At 56.5% G+C, this 20,993-nt stretch overlaps 1 protein-coding gene across 1 annotated transcript in view; it reads right to left on the reverse strand.

Annotated features, from left to right (window-relative positions):
* Positions 1 to 20,612, reverse strand: part of LOC6604442 — a 43,658-nt gene extending 23,046 nt beyond the window's left edge. Inside the window, 53 exon segments of the mRNA XM_026989386.1 lie at positions 1 to 648; positions 715 to 1,341; positions 1,396 to 1,725; positions 1,786 to 2,103; positions 2,208 to 3,158; positions 3,235 to 3,534; positions 3,595 to 3,939; positions 4,010 to 4,321; positions 4,395 to 5,339; positions 5,403 to 5,711; positions 5,780 to 6,105; positions 6,174 to 6,483; positions 6,545 to 7,145; positions 7,147 to 8,156; positions 8,222 to 8,539; positions 8,597 to 9,128; positions 9,130 to 9,224; positions 9,279 to 9,884; positions 9,950 to 10,291; positions 10,355 to 10,672; positions 10,733 to 11,059; positions 12,781 to 14,133; positions 14,136 to 14,168; positions 14,171 to 14,200; positions 14,203 to 14,466; positions 14,469 to 14,673; positions 14,675 to 14,771; positions 14,773 to 14,929; positions 14,932 to 14,970; positions 14,973 to 15,197; positions 15,200 to 15,242; positions 15,244 to 15,519; positions 15,521 to 15,549; positions 15,552 to 15,578; positions 15,581 to 15,824; positions 15,826 to 15,953; positions 16,015 to 16,077; positions 16,080 to 16,131; positions 16,133 to 16,242; positions 16,245 to 17,345; positions 17,348 to 17,529; positions 17,531 to 17,588; positions 17,669 to 17,980; positions 18,358 to 18,672; positions 18,742 to 18,777; positions 18,780 to 19,079; positions 19,149 to 19,570; positions 19,572 to 19,669; positions 19,672 to 19,778; positions 19,850 to 20,173; positions 20,260 to 20,328; positions 20,331 to 20,507; positions 20,510 to 20,612. Coding sequence (XP_026845187.1) covers positions 1 to 648; positions 715 to 1,341; positions 1,396 to 1,725; positions 1,786 to 2,103; positions 2,208 to 3,158; positions 3,235 to 3,534; positions 3,595 to 3,939; positions 4,010 to 4,321; positions 4,395 to 5,339; positions 5,403 to 5,711; positions 5,780 to 6,105; positions 6,174 to 6,483; positions 6,545 to 7,145; positions 7,147 to 8,156; positions 8,222 to 8,539; positions 8,597 to 9,128; positions 9,130 to 9,224; positions 9,279 to 9,884; positions 9,950 to 10,291; positions 10,355 to 10,672; positions 10,733 to 11,059; positions 12,781 to 14,133; positions 14,136 to 14,168; positions 14,171 to 14,200; positions 14,203 to 14,466; positions 14,469 to 14,673; positions 14,675 to 14,771; positions 14,773 to 14,929; positions 14,932 to 14,970; positions 14,973 to 15,197; positions 15,200 to 15,242; positions 15,244 to 15,519; positions 15,521 to 15,549; positions 15,552 to 15,578; positions 15,581 to 15,824; positions 15,826 to 15,953; positions 16,015 to 16,077; positions 16,080 to 16,131; positions 16,133 to 16,242; positions 16,245 to 17,345; positions 17,348 to 17,529; positions 17,531 to 17,588; positions 17,669 to 17,980; positions 18,358 to 18,672; positions 18,742 to 18,777; positions 18,780 to 19,079; positions 19,149 to 19,570; positions 19,572 to 19,669; positions 19,672 to 19,778; positions 19,850 to 20,173; positions 20,260 to 20,328; positions 20,331 to 20,507; positions 20,510 to 20,591 — 16,828 coding nt within the window. The 5' untranslated portion in view covers positions 20,592 to 20,612.
* Positions 20,613 to 20,993: the final 381 nt, after the last annotated feature.

Below are 20,993 nucleotides of genomic sequence, written 5' to 3' on the forward strand. Positions count from 1 at the left end.
GTTTGGTCTCAATGCTGCAATAGCTATAAGGATCTCCCACATAGCCGTTCTGGCAGTTGCAGGTGGGCAAATGATTGCGGACATAGCACTCGGCATTCTGGCCACACACTCCGGGACAGGGATTGCGGCACTTCTGGTTTACACAGGCTCTGTTCGAGGCGCAATCGGAGTCCAGGACACACTCGGGACGACAGGCCTCATAGGGATTGCCGTGGTATTCGGGCAAGCACAGACAGGAGCCGACTCCATTCTGTTGCCGGCACTCGGCAAAGGCGCCACAGGGACTCGGATTACAGGGCTGCAGGACCTCTATGGGATCACGTACAACAATGGGATCACAGCGAATGAAGGGATCCCCGCTGTATCCTGGCTGGCAGTGGCACATGGCACTGTGGCTAATGACGCGACAAACTGCAGATGTGCCACAAAGCCCTGGACAGGGATCTTTGCAGGGATTGTTCACACAAACTTGGACCGTGCTGCACTCGGAGTTGGATACACACTCGGGCCTGCAGTTCGGCGGAGTGCCAAAGAAATTGGCGAGACATGAGCAGGATGGTGTATCACTTACGGGCCGACACTCGCTGTTGGGACCGCAGGGAGATGGCTGGCAGGGATCTCGGAGCACCACATCCCTCACAGGTTCAACTGTACACGGAACACATGGCAATAATTAGGTGACACTTCTGGTGATGGACTGGGGGTTAGACTTACAGATCCTATGACACTGAACGAAGGGATTGCCCGTGTAGCCAGGTCTGCAGCTGCAGAAGGGACTGTGGCTGACAGCTCGGCACTGGGCATGGGCGCCACAAGCTCCCGGACAGGGATCGACGCAACGCTGGTTCTGGCACGCCAAATGGGGTGCACAATCGTAGTTGCTGCTGCACTCGGGTCGGCAGGCGGGGGGGACGCCAAAGTAGTTGGGGAGGCAGCTGCAGATGGCCTGATCATTGCGCTCGCGGCACTCGGCATAGCTGCCGCACGGCGATGGGCTACAAGGATTGCGGTTGACATCCACTGCATCACATACGGCGCTGCACTGGACAAAGGCATTTCCAGTCATTCCCGGGGGACAGTGGCACATGGCTATGTGGCTCTGGACTTCACAGATGGCATTGGCACCGCACGTGCCGGGACAGGGATCTGTGCACTTTTGGCGAATGCAGGCCAGATGCCGAGGACACTCGGCACTCAGCACGCATTCGGGGCGGCAGGAGACATAGGGATCCCCCTGATAGTCGGCCACACAGCGGCACTGACCATCGCCCGAACAAATGGCATTGTTGCCGCAGGGACTGGGATTGCAGGGATCACGGGGTTCATCGTTGCTTGGAGGGGCTGTAGGGTTGGGATTAGCAAAGAGTTCTGAAGAGGTTAAGGTCAAGGTCTTACGTGGAGCTGGGTGGCAGGCCAAGAAGGCGTCTCCCACATAGCCCTGGAGGCACAGACAGCTGGGCACGTGATTGGTCACCCGACACTCGGTCTGCTGGCCACAGGCGCCGGGACAGGGGTCGCGACACCTTTGATTAATGCACGCCAAGTGGCTGGGACACTCTGCATTGATGGAGCACTCGGGTCGGCAATGCGGGGGAGTGCCAAAGTAGTTCGGGAGACAGGAGCACACAGCCTGCTGTTGTTGGTTGCGGCAGGTGGAGTAAAGGCCACAGGGTGAGGGTGCACAGGGATCGCGGTAGGGGGCCACATCTCTTAGGGGTGGAGGAACTGTCAAGGGTCGTAAAGGATTAACACCATTCTGGATCATAGTTCTGGATCGTTCCTTACTCTCTGGTCGTGGCAGACAGCGCACGAAGGGATCGCCCATCATGGCCGGGGGACACCTACAGATGGGACTATGGTTTCGCACCTCACAGATCGCAAGCTGGCCACACACACCAGGACAGGGATCGGCACACTTGTAGCTGATGCAAGCCTGGGTGGAGGGACACTCAGAGCTGGAGGTACACTGGGGACGGCAGTTGGGCGGGGCTCCCTCAAACTCGGGGCCACAGGAACACACGGCCTGCTCGTTGACCACGCGACAAATGGCATTGGAGCCACAGGGCGATGGCTGACAGGGATTCACGTAGTCATGGACAATAGCTATTGGTTTGGGTTAGGATACAATATACGCTTGGAATTAGTAACTAACTACGACCAAAATTTAGTACAACTGCTAAGGATAGCGATAATTGGAACTAGCTTACGTTCTGGCGGTTGACTACAATAGCGATACGGATCGCCTATAAATCCAGGGAAGCAGCTGCAGATGGGCGTGTGGTTCACGACATTGCACTCGGCGTTCTGGCCACAGCAGCCGGGGCAGGGATCGCGGCACTTCTGCTGCTGGCAGGCTCTGTTCGCAGGACAGTCCGAATTGAGGACACACTCCGGACGGCAGCCCTCGTAGGGATTCCCGAAGAACTCCGGTAAGTACTGACAGGCGCCCGCTCCGTTCCGTTGTATGCACTCGGCGTTCGAGCCACAAGGCGAGGGATGGCACGGATTGATGATCTCCACATCGTGGACAATCGGCTGGCACTGGGTGAAGGTATCGCCGGTGAGGCCCGCATCACAGATGCACATGGCCGTGTGGGAGACAACGCGACAAATGGCACTTATACCACACAGACCAGGGCAAGGATCGCGACACTTCTGATTGATGCACGCACGATTCGATGGACACTCGGAGTTGGTCACGCATTCCGGCTTGCAGTACGGCGGAGAGCCAACAAATTCCGCCAGACAGGAACACGATGCTGTGTCCCCAACGGCCCGACACTCGGCATTGGGTCCGCAGGGGGAGGGTCGACAGGGATCGCGTGGCACGAGTTCCTCCCTCTGAGGCTCGATGATCTGCTGGCAGCCCACAAACGGATTGCCCGTATAGTGGGGCAGACACGTGCAGAAGGGATTGTGATTGACGACACTACACTGGGCATTCCTGCCACAGGCTCCAGGACATGGATCCACGCACTTTTGATTCACGCACGCCTCGAGAGACACACATTCCGCGTTCGAGGTGCACTCTGGTCGACAGAGTGGAGGGGTTCCAATATATCCTGGCACGCAGGAGCATACCGCCTGACCATTGGCCTCACGGCACTGTGAATTGGGGCCACAGGGTGATGGCTGACACGGCTGGACAATGGTTGGTGCTGTGGGAAGGGCGGAAGGAAATGGTTGGAATCTCTCTGGAAATTTGGAGTAGTTTCTGATGTCTGGGATGCTTACGTGGCACTGGTTGGCACTGGATAAACGCATTGCCAGCATACCCCTCCGGACAGGTGCACATGGGCACGTGATTGAGGACCGTACAAATGGCATTGGGGGCACAGGTGCCCGGGCAGGGATCGAAGCACTTGTGACGTGCACAGGCCCGATCTCGCGAGCAATCCAAACTGGTGATGCACTCGGGACGACAGCCGATGTACGGATCCCCATGGTACTCAGGGATGCACGTGCAGACGCCTGCGTTGCACAGAGCATTTGCTCCACAGGGCGAGGGATTGCAGGGATCATCTAGCTCCACAGCTAAGGAGATCCGATCGTTAAAGCATTTCTGAATGGAACTACAAGGTCTTAAGGTCTTACGTGGTGGCGGTGGAGGTTGGGGCTGGCAGTGGGTGAACGGATCGCCCGTGTATCCCGGCGGACAGGTGCAGCTGGGCGTATGATTGATCACGTTGCAAGTGGCACCAAGGCCACAGGAGCCGGGACAGGGATTGCGACACTTCTCATTGATGCAGGCCTCTCTACTGAGACACTCCGCATTGATGCGGCACTCGGGACGGCAGTTGGGCGGAGCCCCCAAGTACCCAATCGAACAGGAACAGGCAGGAGCGTCGCCATTCGAACGGCACTCGGCATACGGGCCACAAGGGGAGGGCACACAGGGATCGACTGGTGTCTTTTGCACTGGAGGAGCCACTGGCACAGCTTTTTGGGTAAAATTGGGAGATTAAAACACTTGGACCTCTGACTCCTGGTCGTTCCGGGGTCTACTTACGGGGTTTGGGTACACAGCGGTAGAAGGCATCGCCCGTGTAACCGGCGCGACACGTACAAATGGGACTGTGGTTCACAACACGACAGGTGGCCTGCTCTCCGCAGGTATTCGGACAGGGATCGATGCACTTCTGGCCCACGCAGGCCTTATCCGGCGAGCACTCTGAGGATATGGTACACTCGGGACGACAGACAGGAGGCGCACCCACATATTCGGGAAGACAGGAGCAAACGGCCTGCTCGTTGGACTCACGACACTGGGAATTGGGGCCACAGGGCGAAGGCTGGCAGGGATTCAGATACTCCTTGATGGCTACAAAAGTTAGAGCAGGGATTGTAGGCATTGATCTCCAAGCGAATTTGTATGTCTAATGTATTACGTTGGCGTTCAAGCAGGCACTGACGGTAGGGATCGCCCGAATAACCCGTGAGGCAGCTACAGCTGGGCACGTGGTTGAGGACATTGCAGATGGCATTCTGGCCGCAGGTTCCCGGGCAAGGATCCTCGCACTTCTGCTGCTGACACGCTCTGTTGGATGGACAATCAGAGTTGAGGACACATTCCGGACGGCAGCCCTCGTAGGGATTCCCAAAGTATTCCGGCAAACACTGACAAGAGCCAGCATCCTGGCGCGAAGTGCACCTGGCATTGACGCCACAGGGACTGGGGTTGCATGGGTCCAATCGATCCAACTGCTGGATTCTCTTCTCCGTACACTGGGTGAAGGGATCACCCTCCATTCCCTCGGGGCAGACGCAACTGGGAGTGTGCGAGAGCACACGACACTCCGCCAAGAGGCCGCACAGACCAGGACAGGGATCGCGACACTTCTGCTGGATGCAAGCCTGATGAGTGGGACACTCGGAGCTGGTAACGCATTCGGGCCGACAGTTCGGCGGAGCGCCAATGTACTCGGGCAGACAGGTGCACGACGGCGTCTCATTGATCTCCCGGCACTGGGCATACGCGCCGCAGGGTGAGGGGAGGCATGGCTGACGCGGCGGCGGCACTGGCGGCTCAATGATCGGCTGGCAACTGACGAAGGGATTGCCCGTGTGGCGGTCCAAGCAGCGACAGAAAGGACTGTGGTTCGTCACATGGCACTGGGCACTGCGGCCGCAGACGCCCGGACAAGGATCGCTGCATTTCTGGTTCAAACATGCCAGGTTCAGGGGACATTCCGCGTTGCTGGTGCACTCCGGACGACAGAAGGGTGGACTGCCAATGAAGGGCGCGATGCAGGAGCAAATGGCCTGCTGGTTGGCCACGCGACACTGGGCATTCGGTCCGCAGGGCGAGGGCTGGCAGGGATTCTGCACATCATCGAGTTCTGTAATATCCAAGACTTTGAAGGGACTCCAAATGCGGGGGACAGTCGATGGATTGGGCTTACGTGGCACAGGGCTACATTGGATGAAGGCATTTCCCTGCATTTCCGCGGGACAGCGACAGTTGGGAATGTGATTCAGGACCTCGCATATCGCATTCGTTCCACATTTTCCGGGGCAGGGATCCACACACTTGTGCCGCACACAGGCGCGACTACGATCGCATTCTGTGTGGAGGACGCACTCGGGACGACAACCGGTGTAGGGGTCGCCATGGTACTCCGGCAGACACGAGCATACGCCATTATTGCAGCGGCTATTGGAGCCACAGGGTGAGGGATAACAGGGATCTTGAGGAGGCAGTGGATCTTGAACTGGGATTTTGAAGACACATAAAACATTATTTCCATTGAATGTGTAGGGCTGACCGAAGGGGGCTTACTTTTCTGCGGCGGTTCGGGATTACAAACGCTGAATGGATCCCCGATATACCCCAGAAGACAGCTGCAGATGGGCGTGTGATTGATCACATTGCACTGGGTGTTGAGGCCACAGGAGCCGGGACAGGGATCGCGACACTTCTGATTGATGCACGCCTGATGGCTGGGACACTCCGCATTGATGGAACATTCGGGTCGACAGTTGGGCGGCGGTCCTAAGAACTGGGGCAGGCAAGAGCACGAGGGTGTGCCATAGACATCGCGACACTGGGAATTGGCCCCACACGGCGAGGGTACACAAGGATCAAGGGGTTCTCTTTCAATAGGTCTCCAGGAGGAGCTGAAAAGTGGGTTTGATAGAATTTCTTCCATGGTATTCGAAGTATTCTTTGTGGCTTACGGGGCTGACGGTAGCAGCGGGTGAATGGATCTCCGGTGTATCCGCTCAGACAGCTACAGATGGGATTGTGATTGCGAACGCGACACTCGGCCTGCTGACCGCAAACATTCGGACAGGGATCCACGCATTTGCGATTCACACACGCCTTGTCGGCGGCACATTCCGAGCTGCTGGTGCATTCCGGCCGACAAGCCGGGGGACTGCCAATGAACTCGGGGAGGCAGGAGCACACAGCCTGATCGTTGATCTCGCGGCAACGCGAGTTGGGACCGCAGGGTGACGGCTGGCAGGGATTCACATAGATGGCTACGGCGAAAAGGAACACGATGGTCAGAGAAGATCATTGGGGAGACAGAGGACGGGATACTCTTACGTGGTTCGTTCTCTACGATGCGACACAGGGTGTAGGGGTCTCCGGTGTAGCCAATCAGACAATTGCATGTGGCCAGGTGATTAACCACCTGGCACTCGGCGATCTGACCGCACACTCCCGGACAGGGATCGCGGCACTTCTGATTCACGCAGGCTCTGTTCGAAGGACAGTCGGAGTTCAGGACACATTCGGGGCGGCAGCCATCGTAGGGATTGCCAAAGTACTCCGGCAGACAGGTGCAGGATCCAGCCCCACCGCGCTCCTCGCACTTGGCATTGACGCCACAGGGACTGGGATTGCAGGGCTGCAGTACCTCCACGGGGGCATCCCTGACCGGACTACACTGAGTGAATGGATGACCGGTGAAGCCGCTCTCGCACAGACACATGGCCGTGTGACTGAACACCCGACAGTTGGCATTCTGTCCGCATAGTCCAGGGCAGGGATCCACGCATTTCTGGTTGATGCAGGCCCTGTTGGTGGGGCATTCTGAGCTGGAGATGCATTCGGGCTTGCAGTTGGGAGGAGCTCCAACGAACTCTGGCAGGCAGGAACATGATGGGGAGTCTCCTGAGACGCGACACTCGGAGTTGGGGGCCGCAGGGCGAGGGCTGACAGGGGTTCTGGGGTCGATCATCGCGTTGGGGCAGCTGCTGGCAGCTGACGAATGGATTGCCGGACATGCCCGTGGGGCAGCTGCAAAAGGGACTGTGATTGACCACGTTGCAGAGGGCGTTGAAGCCGCATGTTCCCGGACAGGGATCACGGCACTTCATGTTTTGACACGACTGATCTGCCGGACAGTCCGAGTTGGTGACACACTCCGGTCGGCACTGGGGCGGACTGCCCACGTAGTCCTTCAGGCAGGAGCAGACTGCCGTGTTCTGCACAACGCGGCACTGACTGTTGGGTCCGCATGGCGTTGGCTGGCAGGGATTCTGCTGGATGATGGGCTTCGCCGGCACGGGACGACACTCGAAGAATGCGTTGCCGGACGTCCGGTCGGGACAGCGACAGATGGGTATGTGATTGGTTACTTCGCAAAGGGCATTCACGCCACAGGTGCCTGGACAGGGATCTATGCATTTGTTGCGCACGCAGGCTCGATCTCTGGGACAGTCCGTGTTCAGCACGCTTTCGGGACGACAGGAGACGTAGGGGTCGCCCTGGTATTCGGGTATACACGAGCACTGGCCATTGCGGCACACGGCATTCGAGCCGCAGGGCGAGGGATTGCATGGATCGTCGGCGACCGGTGGCGGGGATGTGGGTTCTGGTGGCTTGGGGCTACATTTGGTGAAGGGATTTCCGATATACCCATCGATGCAGGCGCAGAGTGGCGTATGATTGATGACACTGCAGACTGCATCCAGGCCGCAGGCCCCTGGACAGGGATCGCGACACCTTTGATTGATGCACGCCCTATTGGCAGGACACTCGGCGTTGATGGTGCATTCGGGTCGACAGTTGGGCGCCTGCCCCATGAAGCTGGACAAACAGGAGCACGCGGGCACCCCATTGATGTTGCGGCACTCCGAATTGGGTCCACAGGGTGTAGGCAGACAGGGATCTCTCAGGGGTTCTTGGATCCGTTCGGGCGGTGGTGCTGTTTAGGACGGATTCTTCGTTCAGTTGGCATTCTTCTACGGGATTGGGTGGGCATACACTTACGTGGAATGGGGAAGCAACGCGTAAAGGCATCGCCAGTGAAGCCACTGAGGCAACTGCAGATGGGACTGTGGTTACGCACTCGACACACGGCATTGCTGGCGCAGCTGTCGCCGGTGCATGGGTCCACGCACTTCTGGTTAACACATGCCTGATGGCTGGGACACTCGGAGGAGATGGTGCATTCGGGTCGACAGGCGGGAGGAGTTCCCACAAAGAGGGGCAGGCAAGAGCAAACGGCCTGCTCGTTGGCCACACGACACTGGGAATTGGGGCCGCAGGGCGAGGGCTGGCAAGGATTCACGTACTCTTTTTGTGGTGCTAAAAGTGGGCTCTCATTAGTGGATGAGGGAAGGAGAGGGAGGGGACGGTTCTTACGCTCTTGCATTCTGGTGCACTGGCGGTACGGATCCCCCTCATATCCAGTGAGGCAATTGCAGGTTGGGAGATGGTTTACTACCTGGCACTGGGCATTCAGGCCGCATGTTCCGGGACAGGGATCCTGGCATTTCAGCTGCTGGCACGCCCTGTTCGAGGGACAGTCCGAGTCCAGCATACATTCCGGCCGACAGCCGGCATAGGGATCTCCGAAATATTCGGGCATGCACTGGCAGGAACCGACGCCATTGCGATCACGGCAAACGGCATTCGGTCCACAGGGACTGGGGCTGCACGGAGTGCGAACCTCGATGTGGCGGATGGTTTCGGGGCTGCACTGCACGAAGGGATCGCCGGTGAAGCCTTGCTGGCAGATGCACTGCACCGCATGGCTCACTACACGACACTCGGCATTGAGACCACAGCGTCCGGGACACGGATCGACGCACTTCTGGTTGACACATGTCATCTGGCTGGTGCAGTCCGAGCTCGTTACACACTCTGGACGGCAGTTCGGAGGCCGTCCAATGTAATGTGTCCAATGTGTCCAATGTATTCCATTGGGAATAGGGGCCACATGGCGATGGACGACAGGGTTCGACTGGGACGAGATCACGCACGGGTTCAACTTGAAGGACAAACATTATTGACAATACTCGCTTAGGGCTTGCCTCTTTCTTACTTTGTGGCTGACAACGGATGAAGGGATTCCCGGTGAAGCGTTCGGGACAGGTGCAGAAGGGACTATGGCTGACCACGGCACAGTTGGCACCTACGCCACAGGTGCAAGGGCAAGGATCTCCGCAACGCTGGTTCAGACACGCCTGCGAGGGCGCGCACTCGGCGTTCGAGGTACACTCGGGGCGACAGGACGGTGGGGCACTGATATAGCTGGACAGGCAGGAGCAAACCGCCTGCTGGTTGACCTCGCGGCACTGGGAATTCGGTCCGCAGGGAGATGGACGGCAGGGATTCGTTTCCACAATAGTTTGCTGGACGGGAGAGCAGCGTATAAAGGCACTGCCAGCGGTGCCGTCCGGACAACGGCACATCGGAATGTGATTTATGACATCGCAAATGGCATTCTCGCCGCACGTTCCTGGACATGGATTCTGGCACTTGCTGCGCAGACAGGCCTTGTCCCTGGGACAGTCGGAGTTGAGGACACATTCCGGACGACAGCCGGCATAGGGATCGCCATGGAACTCGGACAAACAGCTGCAGACACCGTTGGAGCACTGCGCGTTCGGACCACACGGCGATGGGTTGCACGGATCCACATATTCACCTACGTACGATGGGGTTTTGCAGTTAGGGAGGGACTCAGCATCAAGGATCAAGGATTAGGCTTACTTTGAACGGGTTCGGGTGGCGACAGACGACAACTGCTGAACGGATCCCCAGTATAGCCTACGGGACAGACGCAAATGGGCGTGTGATTCACCACATTGCATTCTGCATCGTAGCCACAGGACCCTGGACATGGATCGATACATTTTTCACGGATGCAGGCCAGATTCGAGGAACACTCGGCACTGATGGTGCATTCGGGACGACAGTTGGGTGGTGCTCCAAGGAACTCGGGCAGACAGGAGCAGGAGGGCACGCCCTGCACATTGCGACACTGGCTGTTCAAGCCGCAGGGCGATGGCATGCAGGGATCACGATCAACACGCTGAACAACAGGCGGCGGGGCTAAAGAGGTTGCATGTCTGTTAGATCTCTCTGTTTGCCAGATAGAGTGGATGGTGGTCTTACGTGGCAGGGCATAACAACGGGTAAAGGAGTCGCCGGTGAAGCCTTGACGGCACTGACAGAGTAGACCATGATTCCGAACCCGGCACTCGGCATTGATGCCGCATGTACTCGGGCAGGGATCCTGGCATCGCTGACTTATGCACGCCTTGTCCGTGGGACACTCGCTGCTGAGCACGCATTCGGGACGGCAGTTGGGGGGCAGACCGATGTACAGCTCGATGCAGGAGCAGACGGCCTGGCCGTTGAGTTCGCGACACTGAGAGTTGGGGCCACACGGCGAGGGGTGGCAGGGTTGTGCGGGTTCGGCCAGACGGATAGCTAGAAAGGAGGACGGGACAATCTCACGATGGATCTCAGATGGGTGTGTGGGTATCTTACGTTGGGCTGGCTCCACATGGCAGTAGCGGTAGGGATCACCAATGTATCCGATGCGGCATGTACAGGTGGGCAGATGATTCGTAACGCTGCAGTCCGCATTGGTGCCGCAGGTGCCGGGGCAGGGATCGCGACATTTTTGCTGCTGGCAGGCCTTGTTCGTGGGACAGTCCGAGTTTCGGATGCATTCGGGGCGACAGGACTGGTAGGGATCGCCAAAGTAATCGGGCAGGCACTGGCAGGAGCCGATCCCATTGCGTTCGCGACATACAGCATTCGAGCCGCAGGGATTGGGTTCTCAGGGCGTCACCTGTTCATTGACAATGCGCTCTGTTTTTGTTAGGGGGGGTAGAAAGTGATTTGAGTGGGAGAGACGGAGAAACGAAGGTCAGAGAGTTTTAATTATAATTCTTCAGTGGATCTCGGGTTTAGTACAGTACAACACACACCTGGCGTTGGCCTTTGCGGCTCTGATTAATCCAATTGTGGTTACAGATTACAGTACGTTTACGGTATAGTTAGGTGTTGGCATTATATTTTGCTTCAGTTAACGAAATTTGCAAATAAAATTGCATTTCAAGTGCAGCGCTTTATGTAGTGTGTGCTGCGATATTTACCGCTTTGCTTAGTGTTGTTAAACGCTGTGCGCTGCGTGTGTGCGGTGGTAGTGGCAGTGTTGTGTAAGTGCTGTGGTTGTGCCATTGCAGTGGCGTTACTTTTTTTTCGTGTCGTAAGTAAAACAATTGTCTATTGCAGGGGTTATATCCTTGGATTTATTGATTTCTTTGGTTAAACTACAGTTTTATGTTATACATTTGAATACTCTAATTTGTTCTTGACTAGAATTTAGTTTAGATCTTTGGCGTAACGTAGATTTTGCTTTTGGTAGGGGGAACAACAACGCAGTACTCAATTTCGGGTAATTTTTGGGTTAGGTTTCAATTTGTGTTGTGGGGTAGTAAGCAACTGGAGAGACATGGTCGTGTGGTGGGCCAAATAACGAATTAGGTAAAAGCATGTCAACAGATTTGGTTCCCGCCCAAAAAAAGGCGGAGGCAACAGCAATATCATCAGGGGTTAGGAGCCAAGAGTCAAGGCGGGTATTTTTGTTTTTTGGTGGGTGAGCGGAGGCATTATAATACGGCTTGGATTTGGTTTTTGGTAAGGAAGCAAAAATAAAGGCGTGACAAGTTTGCATATTGTATATTCAGGCGTTAGGGGCAAAAGCAAGTATAAAATATTAAAAGTTAAAAGCTAATCAAAACCTTTGATTACCCCCAGCATACAGACACTTTCAGCGTCACGTTCACTCCGACAGCTCGTACAGACTGCGTGCTCGTTGAAATTTGCATTTTGCGTATCGAAGTGAAATTGTGGAATTCGATTCGGGTGTAGAAAACTTCATTTTGCAATGCATTGTGCCAGTAAGTGCGGTAATCATAGATTTTGATGAATATATTTGTATGTATGTAATTTGTGCTGCCTAAGGAGCGTATTAGAACAAGTAACACGCGTAGTGAGGTGGAACTGACTTGAAGAGGTCTGCATGAATGCATTCTGCTCTCCATCCATTCCAACAGTGAATGAATGAGTGAGTTTGTGTGCCCCAATTAATAATACATTCTTGCAGACCTCTAATGAGAATACAAAAAAGTTAGTGCAAACAAATAGTGCTTTAAAGTAAATGGAATATGCAATTGCAGCGCTTGCACTTGCAGTTTGTGTTTGGAAAAATACTTCATTTATTGTAATACGCAAAGAACGAATGTGAAACTTCAAGTATAGGGGTTTTTTACGAGGGGTACTTTCATTACAATTCAACTTTGGGGATTTCAAAGAGTTTCACATTCAAGAAGGGACCATCCAAGGCGTAAACAATGTATGGTGTGTGCATATATGTAAGCTCCAGATCGAGATCTCATTTTAGAGCGCATGTTGTACTGGGCGCCCAGTAAGCAGCAAACCAAAACCACATAAAAGTATGTATAAAAGCTGGTTTACGCCTTGGCCTACTAGATATTCGTAAAAGATAAATGAAAACGGGGTCCTACCTTGTTCCTTTTGACAGCCGGTGAACGGATCTCCTGTGTAGCCCACATCGCATGTGCAGATGGGTTGATGATTCGCCACATTGCAGCGGGCATTGAAGCCGCAGGCATTCACGCAGGGATCGGAGCACTTCTGGCGTATGCAAGCCTTGGTCGGTGGACATTCGGGATTGATGGAGCACTCGGGCCGGCAGCTGGGTGGCGTTCCAATGAAGGTGGCGGCGCACGAGCAGGCGGCATTTCCATTGAGCACCTTACACTCCGAATTTGGTCCGCAGGGTGATGGTTGACATGGTTCCGTGGGTGTTGGCGGCTTGCGCTCTTCCTGGAAGCAGCGCGTGAACGGATCTCCCGTGTATCCTGAATTGCAGGAGCACGATGGATTGTGGTTGATCACTTGGCAGCGTGCGAACTGGCCGCAGGCGCCGGGGCAAGGATCGACACACTTCCTCTGTACGCAGGCAGTTTGCAGGGAGCATTCGGAGCTGACTATGCACTCTGGCTTGCAGGCGGGCGGTGAGCCCAGCATGCCTTGCTGGCAGGCACACACCGGTCCTTGGGCCGACACATGACACAGGCTGTTGGGACCGCAGGGATTCGGCTGGCATGGGTCCTTGGCCACGGGCGTCTCCAGGCGGCAGTGCACGAACGGATCACCCGTGTAGCCCTGCAGGCAGCTGCAGATCGGTATGTGATTGGAGACATCGCACTGCGAGTTCTGGCCACACACTCCGGGACAGGGATCCACGCACTTCTTGTTCAAGCACGCCTTGACGGGGGCGCAGTCGGTGCTCAGCGTACACTCCGGACGACATCCCGTATAGGGATCGCCCTGGTAATCTCTCAAGCAGGTGCAGGTGCCCTCGTGGCATTCCGCATTGGCTCCACACGGTTGCAGGTCGCAGGGATCCTGTGGTTCGTTCAGTGGAGGCTTCGTGATCGTCTCAATGATCTCCACGCATTGAACGAACGGATCGCCGGTAAATCCACCGCGGCAGGTGCATATGGCCAGGTGGTTCTGGATGCGACACTCGGAGTTGATGCCGCAGGAGCCGTCGCAGGGATCGCGACACTTCTCGGCAATGCAGGCGCGGTTCGGCGAGCAGTCCGTATTTACAATGCACTCGGGTCGGCAGTTGGGCGGTGCCCCAATGTAGTTGGGCAGGCAGGAGCAGGAGGCCTGCTCGTCGCGCACGCGACACTCTGAGTAGAGGCCGCATGGCGAGGGCTGGCAGGGCGTCTTGGACTCCGGAGCATCCTTAGGTCCGGCAACGGCAGGCGCTGGATAACAACGGGCGAACGGATCGCCTGTCAAATCCGAGCTGCAGATGGGATTGTGATTGATCACCTCGCACTGGCATTGATGCCGCACGTCTTTGCACAGGGATTGCACAGCGGAACTTGTGGCAGGCCTTGTTCGCTGACACTCGGCGTTCACCGTGCATTCCGGCTTACAGTTCGGCGGAGCTCCAATGAAGCTCTCCAGGCAGGAGCAGACGGCCAGTCCGTTGGCAATGCGACACTTGCTGTTGGCGCCGCAGGACGAGGGGATGCAGGGATCGGCGACTGGCGGTGGCGTTGTGGGCTCCACGCGGCGACAGTTGGTAAACGGATCGCCCGTGTGACCATCGAGGCAGACACAATTGGGCACATGATTCACGGCATAGCACTGGGCATTCAGGCCGCAATTCCCGGGCAGGGATCCTGACACTTGTTCCGTATGCATGCCTTGTCCGTGGTACAGTCCGAGCTGAGCACGCACTCGGGTCGGCAACCCTCGTAGGGATTGCCTTGGTACTCGTCGATGCACTTGCAGGCAGCAGCTCCGTTCCGTTCAATACACTCGGCATTGGCGCCACAAGGCGAAGGTTGGCACGGCTTGACCGGTTCCTCCTGTTTGCGGCACACACTACACAAACGCGTTGCCAGCATATCCCGCTGGGCAGGAGCACGAGACCGTGTGACCGATGACGCGGCATTCGGCGTTTGTGCCACGAGCCGGGGCAGGGATCGCGACACTTGTTGTTGATGCAGGCCTGCGTCGAGGCACAGTCGGGATTGATAATGCACTCGGGCCGGCAGTTGGGTGGCGAACCAAAGAACTCTGGCTGGCACTGGCACACGGGTCCTCGCTCATCGGGCTTGCATATGAGTTGGGTCCGCACGGCGAGGGCACACATGGATCTCTGGGGCTTCCTTAACATCTGGAGGCGTGGCCACGGCTATCTCTGTGCACTGCTTGAAGGGATCTCCAGTTCGGCCAGGAGGGCAGCCACAGATGGGGCTGTGATTGATGACCTCGCAGCGTGCCTCCAGGCCACAAGCAGCGGCGCAGGGATCCACGCACTTCTTGTTGACACAAGCCTGTAGCGCAGAGCATTCGCTAGATACCACGCATTCGGGACGGCATTGAGGCGGCGCCCAATGTATCCTTCCAGGCACGAGCAGACGGCATGTCCGTTGACAATCGCGGCACTGGCTGTTCGAGCCGCATGGGGACGGAGCACAGGCCTGGACTTTAGGTGTATCTTCGATGAGCTTCACGCGACAATTGGTAAACGGATCGCCCTCGTAGCCCTGCAGACAGGAGCATACGGGTATGTGGTTCATCACCTCGCAAACGGCATTGTTGCCACAGATTCCGGGGCAGGGATCCACACACTTGTTCCGCATGCAGGCCTTGTCCCGCGGCCAGTCCGCCGAGAGGGTACACTCGGGTCGGCAGCCTTCGTAGGCGTTTCCCTTGATAGTTATTCTGGCAGCGGCACTCACGGCAAAGCAGTCGGCATTCGGGCCGCATGACTCGGATTGCACGGATCGTTGGCGACCGGCGGCGGGGTCTTGCCTTCTGGTTTCTCGGTACAGCGCACAAACGGATCGCCTTCGTAGCCCTCGATGCAGTTGCAAATGGGCAGATGGTTCAGAACATGACACTTGGCCTCGAAGCCACAGGAACCAGAGCACGGATCGCCGCACTTTTGATTGATGCACGCCTCCGTGGGTCCGCATTCGGAGTTCAGGACACATTCCGGCCGACAACGTGGTGGGGGCGCCAATAAAGTTCGGCAAGCAGGAGCAGGCCGGACTATTGCCCACAATCTGGCATTGGGACCGCAAGGTGAAAGGCACACAAGATGCAGCTGGAGGTTCTGCTGTAGTCACATCGTGTGTTATAGCTGCGGATGGGACGGGACGAACATTAGAATTCTCTTTCATTTGATTCTTTCATATACTTACGTATCCTAGAGCACTGAACGAAGGGATCACCGCTCATGCCGCGGGGGCATGTGCAGATGGGCTGTGGTTCTTGGTACTGCAGATGGCACGAATGCCGCAGGTGTGCAGACATGGGTCCCACACACTTCTTGTTCACACAGACCTCCGCACTGACTATACACTCGGGTCCGCAGTTGGGCGGCTGATTGACGAAGCCCGACTGGCAGGAGCATACGGCCTGGTTGTTGATGCTGCGCAGTTGCTGTTGGGGCCGCAGGGCGAGGGATTGCACGGGTTCAGCGGTGGACGCGGGGTAACCGGCACGGGCTTGCAGCTGAAGAACGGATCTCCGCTGTAGCCGGCCGGACAGGTGCAGGTGGGCACATGGTTATCCACTGTACAGAGAGCGTACTCCCCGCACATATTGTCGCAGGGATCGATACACTTGAAGCGGACACACGCCTGGGCGGCCGTGCACTCATCGTTGATCTCGCACTCGCGTCGGCAGCCGCGCTGTGCATCGTAGGGATTGCCCTCGAAGCCCTCATGGCAGTAGCAGGCGCCGGCTCCGTTGCGTTCGCGACACTCGGCATGGGGGCCGCACGGCGAAGGTTCGCATGGCGATGTGGGCGCCTCGGTGGGCAGCAGCAGGGGAATCAGCTGGCACCCGAAGAGCGGCTCACCCTCGTAGCCATCGGCACAGGAGCAGACGGCATTGTGTTGCACTACCTGACAGACGGCGTTACTGCCGCATGAGCCAGGACAGGGATCGACGCAGCGCTCCTGCTGGCAGGATAGATGATTCTGGCACTCGTCGTTGTTGGTGCACTCTGGCCGGCAGTTGGGCGGACGTCCAATGAAGTTGGCATTGCAGGAGCAAGCCGCTTGGTTTCCAATCTCGCGACAAATGGCATTGGGGCCACAGGGTGAGGGCACACACGGCTCTTGATATTCCTTGGCATCTTCGCTGGGTGTACAGCCGCTGATGGGATCGCCGGTCATGCCGGGCACGCAGCTGCAGATGGGATTGTGGTTCACCACCTGGCACTTGGCATTGTTGCCGCAGGATCCGCGACAGGGATCGGCGCACTTCTGATTGATGCACGCCCGATTCTGGGGGCACTCGGAGCTGACGACACATTCCGGCTTGCAGCTGGGCGGTGCTCCGATGTAGCCCTCTAGGCAGGAGCAGACCGCATGGCTGTTCGTGTCCAGGCACTGGCTGTAGGGTCCACAGGGCGAGGGCTGGCATGGGTTCTCGGGTCGTCGGGTCACCACTTCAAGCAGAGCGCAGGAGCGATGCGGATCACCCGTGTAGCCCTCGAAGCAGTTGCAGTTGGGACCATGATTAGGACACGGCACTCGGCATTGATTCCGCAGGCACCGGGACAAGGATCCTGGCACTTGCTGTTGATGCAGGCACGGGAGCGATCGCAGTCATCGTTCTGGACACATTCCGGGCGGCAGCCACTGTACGGATCGCCAAAGTATTCAGGCAGACAGGTGCAGGAGCCGGCGCCGTTGCGCTCGCGACACGGCATTGGCGCCGCATGGACTGGGATTGCAGGGATTGCGTGGCGCCTCCGTTGGCGTAACTATATAGGGCAGAAAATAAGGGAAAAGTGGTGTGAGTGGAGGAGGATAAGGTATACGTTGGCATGCAATTGATATATACTTTGCTGTACAACAGCACAGCCGGAGAACGGATCGCCGGTGTAACCAGGCACGCATTCGCATGTTGGACGATGCTTGATCACCTGGCACAGAGAGTTCTGGCCACAAGCTCCAACACACGGATCTGCGCAGCGTTGGTTGACACACGCGAGATTCGCCGGACAGTCCGCACTACTCATGCACTCGGGCCGACAGTTGGGCGGCCGGCCGAGGTAGTCCGGCAGACAGGAGCATGCAGGCGAACCGCGCACATCGATGCATTTCGAGTTGGGTCCGCACGGCGAGGGTACACAGGGATTACCGGACTTTTCGGGTATTGTGGCACCGCCAGCTGCAATGGGACGCATGTATTGAAAACAAGTGAGAATCAACGAGGAGAATGCGAGAGAGTAGGCTCTGGGCACGACAAGCAAGAGAGTACCTTCGGAAGTAAATCTGAAGAATATAAATATGAGAGCTACGGGAGAATCAACAGGAATCATAATGAGAGCGTACGTTTTCGTCGTTGGTTGAACGGATTGTACTGGCGTTTCTTATAGGAAATTCATCCTCCAGGTGTTCTATAATCTTTGGATATTATCTATCTCATCATTTCATATGGCAACCGTGATTAAAAGAGTGCATCCCAACTGGTGGAATCTGGTATCCACCAATTGGCTTGCCCTCCCTTCGAAGGGGACATCGTATCATGCTTACACAATATTTTAGTGCACCGATTGAAGGGATCTCCGGTATAGCCTGGGGCACAGGAGCATGCAGGATAGTGGTTTATGACCTGACAACGTGCCTCAATGCCGCATGTGCCCGGACACGGGTCCACACACTTCTGATTCTGACAGTTGAGATCTTGGGCACAATCGGAGCTTATGATACACTCGGGCCGACAGTTGGGGGCAGAGCCAACGAGTCCGGGCTGGCAAGAGCACACGGCATGGTTATTGATCTCCCGACACTGGCTGTACGGACCGCACGGCGAGGGTCTACAGGGATTCACATCGGCCAGGGCTGGGGGAATGGGTTTTAGTAGGGTTTTAGTCTTGTTTTGTTTCTTTTAGGATTTGCAGGTACACCTACGTGGGGGTGGGAGTTGGGGTATTTCACGGCATGCCTCGACGGATTTCCAGTGTAGCCGGCCAGGCACGAGCAGCTGGGCAAGTGATTGGACACACGACACTCGGCGTTCAGGCCACAAACGCCAGGACAAGGGTCCACGCATTTCTGGTTGACGCAGGACTTATCGCGTGAGCAATCGCTATTAACCACGCACTCGGGACGACAGCCACTGTACGGATCGCCAAAGTACTCTGGCAGACACGTACAGGAGCCGGCGCCGCTGCGTTCACGGCACTCGGCATTGGGGCCACAGGGCGAGGGTTGGCAGGGTGTCAGGCGCTCATCGGGTTCTGGCAAAGCTGCAGGTCACACGAAACGAGATTAGGTCGGATATCAAAAGGGAAACAGCTGCGAAGTGACGCGCTTACGTTGCGGATTGCAGCCAGCGAATGGATCGCCAGTGAAGCCATTGTCGCACGAACAGATGGGCGAGTGGCCAACGACACTGCAGTAGGCATTGAAGCCGCATGACCCCGGACAAGGGTCTGTGCAGCGCTCATTGATGCACGCCAGATTGGCAGGACACTCGGAATTGAGGGTACACTCTGGGCGACAGTTGGGCGCACGGCCCACGAAGTTGGGCAGACAGGAACAGACGCCAGTCTCGCCCACCACGCGACATTGGGAGTTGCGGCCGCAGGGACTGGGCACGCAGGGATTCTCATTGGACTTTGGCTGCTCCGGTTCTTGTTGCCGTGGAGCGCATCGCACAAACGGATCGCCGCTGTAGCCACTGGGGCACGAGCAGATGGGATTGTGATTCGTGACCTTGCAAATGGCTCGTGGCCCAGGTTCCGGGACAGGGGTCTACACAGCGCAAGTTCACGCAAGCCCTGTCTTGAGAGCACTCGGAACTAACAGAGCACTCCGGTCGACAGGCGGGCGGAGTGTGCCCACATAGTTGGTGGTGCATGAGCAGACCGCATGTCCGTTCACCTCGCGGCACTGGCTGTACGGGCCGCATGGCGACGGGCGACACGGCTGGACAGGCGGGGCCACTAGAATTCATGGGGAAATAAAATTCATTCAGCCGATGTTTCAGGAGAAGTGACACAAAGATAGACCCTACATTTTGGTATTTCCCGGCAGTACTGCGATGGGTTGCCCGTGTATCCGGAGGGGCAGCTGCAGCTGGGCGCGTGATTAATCACATGACACTCGGCGGAGACACCGCAAACACCTGGGCAGGGATCGCGGCACTTGTTGTTGAGGCAGGCGCGGTTCTTCGAACAGTAGCTGTTCAGGACACACTCCGGCCGGCATTCGGTGTACGGATCGCCACTGTATTCGGGCAGGCAGGAACAGGAGCCAACACCATTGCGCTCGTTGCACACCGCATTGGCGCCGCAGGGACTGGGATTGCAGGGCTGTGCAACCTCGGGCGGAACGATAGCTAAATGAATGAAGTGGGGAAAGGGTAGCAGTTTAGCAATGGGGGCAATGACGTTGGCGTTGCGTCGAGTGTGGCTTGACCCTTACTTTGTGGACTACACTCGGAGAATGGATCGCCCGCATAGCCCTCGAGGCAGCGGCATATCGGTCTATGATATTTACAAGACACGTGGTCTGACTTCCGCAGGTACCCACGCAGGGATCCCGGCACCGCAGATTGATGCAGGCCATGTTGCCGGCACACTCCGAGTTCGAAGTGCACTCGGGTCGGCAATTTGGCGCCCTACCCACATAATGTTGCAAGCATGAGCAGACGGGCTGATCATTAGCCGACACCGACACTGAGAGTTTGGCCCGCACGGCGAGGGCACGCATGGCTCGACGCGATCATGGACGATGGGGCGTTCTAAATGTACCATCACACCAGGACACCAGGAAACCACAAATATGATAACATCATGCACAAAGATAAGCCATAAAATAGAGTACATACAAGGAGATAATAAAGTAAAGATATAGTATACATATATATATAGAGAGGATGATGTCAAGCATGGAATGAAATGGAGAAAGCACTAGAGGGGCACTTCCGTGATGGTGATGATGAGAGAAATTTCGGTTTCTATACCCTTGCAGATGAATAGACTCGAAGAGTGTACCCTATCTCCACCACTAGCTCTTTCCCTAGAGACTAGTACTCCTTCAAAGTATATGGGCTGGAAAAATCTCGGAGCAATCGGAGCAATATCAGAAATGGGAGGGCGTCTGTCCGGTTTAAAAGATAGATATCTTGATTCACAAATCGTATTTGAACAATCGGT

The sequence above is a fragment of the Drosophila persimilis genome, unplaced genomic scaffold (genome assembly GCF_003286085.1).
Source record: "Drosophila persimilis strain 14011-0111.01,24,50 unplaced genomic scaffold, DperRS2 tig00000233-arrow-arrow-pilon, whole genome shotgun sequence".
Lineage (NCBI taxonomy): Eukaryota > Metazoa > Arthropoda > Insecta > Diptera > Drosophilidae > Drosophila > Drosophila persimilis.